Raw genomic sequence first — 10,978 nt, 5'->3', positions numbered from 1 at the left:
AGACTGTCCCTTTAATACATTTTTGTTTTTATATAAATGTTTTCCTGCAGCATACAAATCTCTTCAAAACTGAGTATCTGGGTTAACAAAGAACTTTGCAATGATTTATAAATAAAGAGGGACTTCAAGTACAATACAATACAGGTATTACTGCTTTTTTAATGCCCATGGGGAATGTGACTGACCACCAACTGAGCTAATCAGCCAGTGAATTTCCATCTCATGGACCATTACTACATTAATTTTCATTTAGTTTAAAAAAACAAAATAAACAGCTTCAACAAACTTTTTTTTTTCCGTGCAAAAAGGCTTATAATGTGTTTAAATAGGGCTCTGTCATAGGCATTATAGAAATGTAAAAAAAAGCCTCCTTATAAACTTTTTATTACCTCCCCTAATCTGTTTAAACAGTGATGACCAATAGCTGAGGTACCTTTTTATCCCTCACATAACCCCTGTCAGAAAGCCAATGCTATCTTGCATATCCAATGAAAAAAAGTAATATATTCATTGACGTGGGCAATTATCAGACACTTAGACAATTATATGAACCATTTAATTTCAAAAGATGTGTGGAGGTGGCACAGTAGCATTTAGAATATAGAACGGATCTCTAAAGCAGAACTGTAGAACTGTATTCTCTTAATGACAGGACATCAATTATGTATTGTTTTTGGTTATGAATATATTGCGCTTTTCATTCAACATGTTTTCTATATTATCTCTGCGTTGATCTATGATTTTCTCTCAAGTAGGCCCAATTCTCTAAAGCTAACTAGTGTGGCAGAATTATGTAAGATTTCAGAAAGGCAAATTTTAGCATAAAATATTTTGATCTTAAAGGGATAGGAAAGACAAAATTAAAATGGCATGATTCAGATAGAGCATGTCATTTTAAGACACTTTTAAATTCCCTTCTGTATTCAAATGTGCTTCGTTCTCTTAGTATCCCTTGTTAAAAGATGAAAACGCACAAATCATACACTAGTGGGAGCTGCTGCTAATTGGTGCCTGCACACATTTGCCACTTGTGATTGGCTAAATAGATATTTTCAGCTTCCTGTAAGTAGTGCAATGCTGTTCCTTCAGCAATGGATAACAAGAGAATGAAGACAATTTTATAATAGAATTAAATTGGAAAGTTAAAATTGTATGTTCTATCTGAATCATAAAATAAAATTTGGGGGTTTATATCCCTTTAATATACAGGTTGTGAAAGAAAGACACCTTTATTACAATATAATATTAAAAAGGGGGTTCTCTCCATGTATCTACTTATCTGTTTCTCTATATCTCTGTCTCTATCACACCAATTTTGAACTTATTACATCAAATAGTATCAGTTTACTTCAATCAGCAAAAATAATGTAAACTATGGTTAATCCTAAACTGAATAAAATAGCGATATGTGCAACAAATTTGCATTCATATCCCCCTTAAAGATATACATTTGTGTGACCTGCTACATACAGCTATCTCTAACATTTTAGGAGTTCAACTCTTGATCAGAAATATTTATTCTTTTTTTTTATTTACTTTACTTAAATTAACATAACAGTAAAACAGAATTGTGAATAGAAACATGTTTGCAATATATTGCATTAGCAAAAATGCTTTAGTAAAAGTTATTACTATTTATATGAGCATATGTACATATGCTGCATGTGTCCAGTGCACCTGCATTGAATTATGGGCCTGCTCAGAACTATGTAAGGCATGTGTCCTGTCAATGATTGCTCAATTCACATAATATAATGTGGTACTCTAACCTTGAGAGCCCCAATATGCCAGCATAACAGCCTTCTATCCATGGGGAGGACCAATACGTTAAGGGGTCCATTAGACACATGAAGGGCTAAACCTTTGATGTATAGTCTTGGCAACCCAGACATTTCCCATGATGCTAAGGCACTGTGCAGTCTAGTTGAGTATCATGGGAGATGTAGTACTGAAACATCTGATGTGCCAAGGTTAACCATCACTGGGCTAGACCAACTAGCCAGACCCCAGGAACAAGGTACTAAGAAGGTACTAACTAGGACTCCTGTATAATCGTATTGGCACCACCCAACCACCAAATCTGCACTTGAAAAACAAAATGTAATTAACCAACACATCTTTTGAGCAGGCTTGATGTGGCCAAACACTGTGTACATATGCCCCTAAAACAGTAATACCTTTAAATAAAAGTATTTTGCTGTTGCAGATAAAGTGCACACATTTGAAATGCACTGATGTAGATTTCAGTTTTGACTACAATGTCCCTTTAATTCCAAGTGACACAACTGCCTAACATGTTTAATCCTGATGAAAACAGAACTTTTTTTCCCTGATTTTTTTGAAAAAAAAAAAAAGAAAACCTATAACAAAGAAAAAGGAGAACAAGCTTTGAGGTGTTTTTGCAGAATAAAACCAATGAAGCTTGTGAGGATTTAATGAACATGAAAAAAATAATTGTATTGTGCCCCAGGCAGCTTAGATGAAATAGAAATCATGAAATAATGAACACTGCTGATGTACTCTATATACTGTGTATTATCTTAATAAAGTTAGGCAATATAACACCAGGGCAGAATACTTTACAATCAAGCTTAATTTCACATAAAATAGAACTTTTCCTATTTTCTTGATAATCTTACCCATCTATATTAAATGAAACAAGACATAAATGTACAATACTATGGAAATGACAAGATACTATTTTACTGGAGACATTACATAAACAAAGCTGCAATAAAAGGGGACACACATGCAGGACATAGGGGGTGGGCATCAATTATAGGTCAAATATAGAAGCGTTTTTTTATATGGTTAAAACTATTTGCTCTGCATTTTCCACAAAAATAGATTTCTTTTGGGAATGTCTATCTGTTTCCTGATCATGTATTCTCTATAGACAAGGAGAGGAAAATAATTAAACAGCTTATTGCTATTCTTGTATACTGTACGTCTAAAATATTTGATAACCAATATATACTTTTGCTCATAAATAGGTTTAAAAAAAGTACACAATATCACATGATTAAATATCAGGGGCAGGTCACACAAATGTAATGGCTTTCCTAAACAGCTAGTTGAGGGGGACTTAACAGCAGTGACCCATTGGTTTTGTAGGCAGGTCAATGACTGGAAAGGTGGTACTGTGGGATTGAATTGATGTGATCATGTTGGGACCTATCATGCACAGAGACACCTCCCAACCTGTGACACTTCCACAATATCTGACACACTTTCCAGGTATGGTAATGTTAAAAATAGGCTATTTCCTATAAAAAATGAACACATAGGAAGATTGGGCCAGTAATGCAATAATTACATGTTTTAATGAATTAGTGCATGCCATTATTGCTTTAGAATGACCCTTTAAGACCTTGTGATATATCTTTTGTACTTTTTAATATTTTCATACATGGTTGCTTTGCCAAGAGAGCTTAAAAACTAGGAAACTCCAACACCACTGATGGAAATCAAAGCTTTTAGGACATGTTTGAGGTTCTCTCTTGACCCAAGTGGTTTAATTAAAATAACTTATCTCTATGATCTTACCCTCCAATAAAGGGACAGTTTTGCATATATGCATAGTATATATGAGCAACTAAGTGATGTACTAAACACATTGCATACAAATGCATGCCTTTAAAGCATTTAAAACAGATTTTTTAAATGTAAATTTGCATTGTGTCGCAGTTTATGGACACACTATTTGGAAAGTCTTTTGAGAATGTTTTTATCTCCTTTGTTGTGGACAGGTAGATACAGATATAAATAAGCTCCTGAAATTATCAGTTAGGCATTGCACAGGACCATGGAGAGTCAGAGATTTAAAGTCTGTAGGACTCACATCAGACACTCTATGGAGAGTGAAAAAACAGAAATATCAGGGATAATTTGCTCGACAAAAATGGTAAAATAAATGAGTGAAAGTATATTTATTTAAGAAATATAAAACTTTGGCTGAATTAAAGGAGAGAAAGGAGAAAGGTGAGATGATAAAAAAACTTCAAGTATATTAAGGAACGTAATAAAGCTGTTGCCGTAAGCATTTTCACAATAAGAGCAACCCCAGAACAATGGGTCTTGGCAAGGTATAAAATTCTGGAGTAATTTGGGACACTTCTTTACAGAAAGGGTGGTTGATTAATGGAAACATTTTCCAATAGGGGTGGTAAAAATGAACACTGCTGGAATAGATTAAGGCTTTCCTACAAAATAATTAAGTTTACACTTTGTAGGAAAATTAACAGATTTGGAGTTGAAGGCCTATGGTTCTTATTTGCCATCAAAATCTAAGTTTCTATGGTTTGATTATATTTATGGTATTATCTCTAGTTAACAATCTGCTTCAGCCAGAAGGAAACCAGATCATGTGAGATTTTAAATAAAATGCAGAATAAGGTAACATTTTAACTCATATAAAATGACTTTTATATCACATTTATACATACAGATATCAACCATAACTGATTGCAGTATCTCATTTATGATTCCCTTTACAGACATGGAAGAATGAGGGTTAAACACTGTAAGACAACACTGCCAAAAAAAACTTCAATCAACGGGGACATTTGATAGACTTTAAGGATTTAGGATTAAACACAATAGGGCTGTTTGGATCACATAATTATACAAACCTTCTTCCAAACTTTATTTAAATTATTTGATGTTTCCCCAGCGGCCTTGAGAAAATGAAAAAATCAAAATGAAACATGAAACATTAGATGTTAATGATGTTTGTGAAGCCTTTTCAAGTCTACTTTATTATTTTCCAAATAGTTGATAAGTCACCAATTCTAATTCTGTGGATGTATTTTATCTGCTTTTAACACATTTATTTTGTTTACATAGCAATTTTAAAAATACTCAGAGTTTTTATAAAAGGAAACTGAATTAGTGTAAAAAACTGATTTTAATTATAGAAAATATGTTAGACGCTTCTTAAAAAAACAGTGGTTATATTAGACTCATCAATTATTAAATTCTGTATGAAAACTCGTTACATTTTCCAAGACAATGGATCAACCAATCAGATTAGACTTCTGTTGTTTCAACCTTTTGTTATTATTTTAATTTAAGGACGTGAAACACAATTTTTATCTTTGATTATTTAGCTAGAGCATATGATTTTAAGAAAGTTTCCAATTTACTTCTATAATAATAAAAAATTATCTTTGTATTTTTTATTTAAAAGAAGATCGGTAGGTTCTGGAGCAAGCACATGTCTATCTAGGTATTCTCTTCAACAAAAAATATGAGAACATAGGAAATTTGATAATAAAAGTAAATTGGAAATTTTCTTAAAATTGTATTCTCTAGCTGAATAATTAAAGATACATTTTTGGGTTTCCTGTTCTTTTTAACCAATTTATTTCTGATATATATATATATATATATATATATATATATATATATATATATATATGTATACACACAGTATATATATTAACATATTTCAATATGCAACTTCAAATCAAATACATTATTTTATTGACACTCTATCCATATGCGTTAATGACATGGGAGTAAATACTATAAATCATTTTTCTTCTGGTTTTATTTAAATTACTTAAAAAAAAAGAAAAAAGAAAAGTGATATATGAATAGATTTAAATGTGACAATACAATTGTAGCTGATCACTAACTAGACATGGATGGAATCAGCATTTAGATTTAAAGTAGTAGACAAACAGCTGGCTTCATAAATATTGTTTGAAGCAAAATAACCCTGTGACTGATAATTCTGATATCACTGTGGTTTTGCTAGTACAGTACCATACTATTGTACACAGGGGCGGAACTAAAGGGGGTGCAGAGGTCGCAACTGCGACCGGGCACCGAGGGTGGGGGCCCAGCTTAAAAAAAAAAGTTTTATTTTTTTCAATAAAAAACGTTGACCTGCCACTGCCTGCACTGATATCATGTGAGTGTGATGTGATTCTTCACTAGTATCTCTGACTACAGGGGTTAGTGTTTCTGTTTTACCTATTGGTGTTTATGTGTGTGTGTGCGTATGTATGTGACTGTGTGTGTATTTATGCATGTATGTGTGTGTGTGTGTATGTTTGTGGAACCAGCAAATTACAGACCTTGTTACTACAGCATGGGGGGGGGGTAAACAGTGTCACTACCACTATATACAGTACGGCGGAGCTGGACGGACAATGTCACAGACTACTGTGGTCAGTACTGGGGTGGGTAGGGTCAGGCCAGTCACCTCACCGGCAGATTACAGACTGTGTCACTAATTCACTATATAAAGTACTGGTGGGTTAAACAGTGTCACTATATACAGTAATAGGGGTTTAGACCATCTCACAGCCTGTGGGCACAGGGTACCTCCTTTTGCAGACATGTAATCTTATTCACATTTTTTTTCTGTGTTAAATGTAAAAAAAAAAAAAAAAAAAAAGATATGTATCAAATTCACCGTTTTTTTTTTTGGGGGGGGGGGGGCAGGGGCTTCTTAGATTCTTGCACCTAGGCCTTGTGGTTTCTAGTTATGCCTCTGATTGTACAAGCTGGAGCATTCCTCTATATACGTTGGATTGCTTATGTATCATTCTAGATGCAGGCTCGATATTTGAGTCATTTTATTTAATTTTTCGAGATGCTTTATTTAAGATTTACATCATCGTTATTTTCTAAAGGTGGACTGTATTTGATGGGGTTTCAGTAGTTACTAGAGAAAATTGGTGCTGTATCAAGGAATCTAGGGCTAAAGCACAAGACAAATACTATAGTCCCTAGTTACATTTCACACTCGGCTTCTTACAATGGTTATTATCCAGCAACTCATGTCCATAAATAGGTTGTTTGGCATTGAATCTTAGAATGATGGAACATTTTATAGTAAATGAATAAAGAGAATAGTTATATAGTCAGTAAGCAAACACAAAAGCATGTAAGTATCTTGTAATTCTACACTGATGCTATGTTTCAATGCAATGCTGCATTAGACCTATCCAAGTGTATGTGACATAAACCAAGGCTACAAAAGCTACACTTTTAAGAGACCTTTAAATAAATTAAAAAAAAAAAAGATCAAGTAATGATAACATTACAATGCATTTTTCTTCACACACAACACACTCCCACTATATCTTCCAAAGCCCTAAGAACACTTGATGCTACAGCCCTTTGCAGAAGCTTCTAGATAAAGAATAGTACATTACTACAAAACAAAAGCTTTTTTTTTGACATTTCTCTGTCTGCTTATCTTTGACCAAGTTCCTGCATTTGCAATGTCTGATCATCTCTCCAAAAAATAACATTGGTGCCTTTTGAGACAAGGTTTATATGATTGTAAGCTGTGTTATTTAGTCTAATCCATTCTACTTGAGGAAATTATACTAAATCACTGGATAGTAATGTTCGTATTTCTAAGATTTGCAGTTATAAGGGTCTAGGAAAATATATATTTTTTATGCAAGTGCACTTGGGTATTAACATACCAAGCAGTTAGGAAGAAGAATCTTTGAGTTGCAAACTAATGGTCATAGCAGTTAGTAAGCACTTAAAGAAAAAGCAATGGTTGAAGCCCATAGTTGTCTACCAATAATAAAGAAACAGTGGTGACAACCATGAGAAGTAAGAAAAGATACAAGAACGACACCATCTTAAATAGTAGAGGGCTATTAAATGAAGCATACAGTGGTGTGGTGTCTGAAGTGCAACACAAACACATAACAGGAGTATAGTCAGACATGGACATAAGAACCTGGGCAATTGAGACTTGAAAATAGCACAACTTGGAAGCAAAAATAACCAACATGTTTAGAGAAAATTATCAGTATTGCTAATGATGCGTTATTTTGCAAATTATAACATTTGTAAATCACTGTTTCCCTTTTATATGTATACTATACATAGTTCAAAATGTTGTCTCCATTACAAATGTTGATTTAATACAGCGGCCAGTAATATCTGTGACATCTTCATGTAGTATATTCAGTGTTGTTATAGATTTCCTTGCATTTACTTTAGCTATGATGAATTACAAAATGAGAAGTAAAATATTAAATTTCCACTGACATCAAATACATGGATATTTATAGAAAGAATAGTATTTTGTGGTAAAATAGCAGGCATAGTCTTAAAAGTTGTCCAGTAATCTCCATATAGCAATATAAAACTTAAACTTGTGTCCTTATAAGCACAAACTGAAAGGGAATAGTCACTTATATTTGTATATTAAAAGGACATATACTAAATCGTTTGAAAGTGATGCAGCATAACTGTAAAAGGATATCAAGAAAATATCAACTGAACATATCTGTGTAAAAAAAAAGAAGATATTTCACCTCAAAATTACTTCAGCTCACAAAAGTAAGTGATCTGTGAGCATTTATCCTCAACTTCTGTCCCCTGCATGTTCTTAATGGAAAACAGCCAATCAGCTTTATCATTATTGATGTTAACCTTTGCTTTACTGTGATTTTATGAGTTTTCACTGAAATTTTGTGAGATTTCATAGTTAACTTCAACTGAGGAGGGAAATGATATGTCTGTGCCACATATTTCAGATTCCCGCTCCCTTGCAAGTCTCAGGACTAGCATCTTGATTGGCTGCTTAAAATGCCTTTACAATAGGATGTGGCTTCTGAGGCAATTTGGAGGTGAAATATATTCCTTTTTTAAATAGAGAAGTCCAGGTGATATTTTCTAGTCAGATTTGTACAGCTATTCTGCATCACTTTGAAGTAATTCACCACTTGGGTATCATGTCCCTTTAATCCCTTAACGACCAAGGACGTACGCCACACGTCCTCAAAAAAAATACAGTTAATGACCGAGGACATGTGGCGTACGTCCTTGGTCTGGAAAGCAGCTGGAAGCGATCCTGCTCTCTTCCAGTTGCTTTCCGGTTATTGCAGGTATTGAGGCATCCTGCAATAACCTTTTTTAGCAATCCGGTGCAGAGAGAGCCACTCTGTGGCCCTCTCTGCACCGGACATCACCGGCTAAATCCGTTGGTGGGTGGGAGCCGGTTCGGGAGGCGGGTGGCGGCCATCAATGGCCCTGATGATGTGTAGGGGGGCGGGATCATGGGCGGGGGCGATCGGAGGCGCTCACGGGCGCGCGCGTGCACGGGAGGGCGGGGGCGGGTGCGTGCACGGGGAGGGAGCGGTTGGGAACCGCTACACTACAGAAAAATGATGTATTAAAAGTTTAAAAAAATAGTATTTATTTATATAAAAATACATTAGTCAGGGGGTGGGGGATTGGTCTGTGGGGGGGGGGAAGCTACACTACAGAAAAAGAAAATAACAATTAAAAAAAAAACATTTCTCTTGCAAACTGGGTACTGGCAGACAGCTGCCAGTACCCAAGATGGCCCCCAATAAGGCAGAGGGGGGGTTAGAGAGCTGTTTTGGGTTTGATCAGGGAGGTTGGGGGCTAAGGGGGGATCCTACAAAGTAGCATATGTAAATATGCTACAAATGTATTTTATTTTTTTTAAAAAAAACTTACAAATTTCAAAATTTCCTTCCATTTTCTGGCCCCATATCTGGCCAGATTACAAGTGGAGCACTAATTAATGCTCCCGCTTGAGCATTAATTACGCTAGACTTTTTGTGCGCACCGGGTTAAGCTTCTATTATGAGTTGAAAGTGCTTCCACTCTAACCTGATGAGCGAAAAAAGCTGAACTTCAATATGGCATGCACGTTTACGTATTCCCCCATAGAAGTCAATGGAGAAAAAAAAGTGGGGAAAAAACACCCGACTCTCGCACAAGCCCGATCGCATATTTTCATATGCACTAACCTGACATGAAAATATTAATAGTTCACATTCCAATGTTCTTCACAAACAAGAATATGTTCTATTTATGTATTAATAAATAAATAAGCCTACATATATCTGATGTTTTTTTATACAACAAATATCTATACTTATATTTATACACATGCCAGTGACCAAGGGCTAGAGCAGAGCCTGTAACATGTTTGGCACACGGTCCTAACCTGCACTTGGATTTCTCATTGTTTTTAGGGCTTCTGTTAATTAATATTTGATCTAAAATAAAGTATTTATTTAATCTTATGGATTTGTGATCACTAAGGATCTGGAGGTACGGAAATATTTGTTTTATATATATATATATATATATACACTGTATATATATATATATATATATATATATATATATATATATACACACACACATATACATGTTGATATATATATGTATAGATATATACAGATATATATATAGGAATATCTATTTATAAATACATAAAACATATGTGAAGAATATTGAAATGATAAATATTTACAGTAAATACATAGTTAAAACATTTATTAAATATGTATATTGCAGAAATGTGCTTTTGCATGTTTTCATCTACTTAATGGCAAAGGGCTTCAATGCACTTCTATATATGTGCACATATGTATTTATGTCTGTAAATACATATATACACATATAAATACAAAAATACATATGTACACAAATATAGACATATATGTATATATATACATCTTTAGACATAGATATGTATATATCTCTTTGTTAAAGCCTTTTGCATGCCTTTTTTTTCTCTAAAACCTGAGACCTCATATCTTAGAGCCCTAATAACTTTTTTTGTGCAATATTTTTATTTTAATATTTTTTATTAGATAGTGTTATTATGAGTGTAACTGTACTTTTTAATGTATTTTTGATGTGGTTTGTGACAGTTTTTTGTTTCACGAATTGTCATCATGTGACAATCAGCGAATCACAAACCCATATATTTATACATTGTAGAACCTTGCACATGTTTAGTATGAGGTAATGGAAAATGTTTTAAAATGTTATGCTCTATCTAAATCCGGAAAGTGCTATTAAGAACTTTGGATTATTTTGATTGTATTTTGTTATAATTAAATATTTGTATTTCTATAGGTTGTATCTAACTCAAATATAATATTTATTTATTTAAAGATTTAAAAAGTAAGATCTGCAGAGTTAATATAAAGTACAATTTCAGAAAAGG

At 33.8% G+C, this 10,978-nt stretch overlaps 1 protein-coding gene across 1 annotated transcript in view; it reads right to left on the bottom strand.

Moving 5' to 3' along the window:
* The window catches only part of GRIK1 (glutamate ionotropic receptor kainate type subunit 1), an 847,144-nt gene that overhangs the window by 174,144 nt on the left and 662,022 nt on the right, over positions 1 to 10,978 (bottom strand). The window contains exon 10 of the mRNA XM_053705180.1: positions 4,632 to 4,676. Within this exon, the coding sequence (XP_053561155.1) occupies positions 4,632 to 4,676 (45 nt within the window). The remainder of the gene's footprint in view (positions 1 to 4,631; positions 4,677 to 10,978) is intronic.

Source organism: Bombina bombina, chromosome 3 (assembly GCF_027579735.1).
Source record: "Bombina bombina isolate aBomBom1 chromosome 3, aBomBom1.pri, whole genome shotgun sequence".
Taxonomy (NCBI): Eukaryota; Metazoa; Chordata; class Amphibia; order Anura; family Bombinatoridae; genus Bombina; species Bombina bombina.
This window is presented reverse-complemented; position numbering and strand designations above follow the sequence as displayed.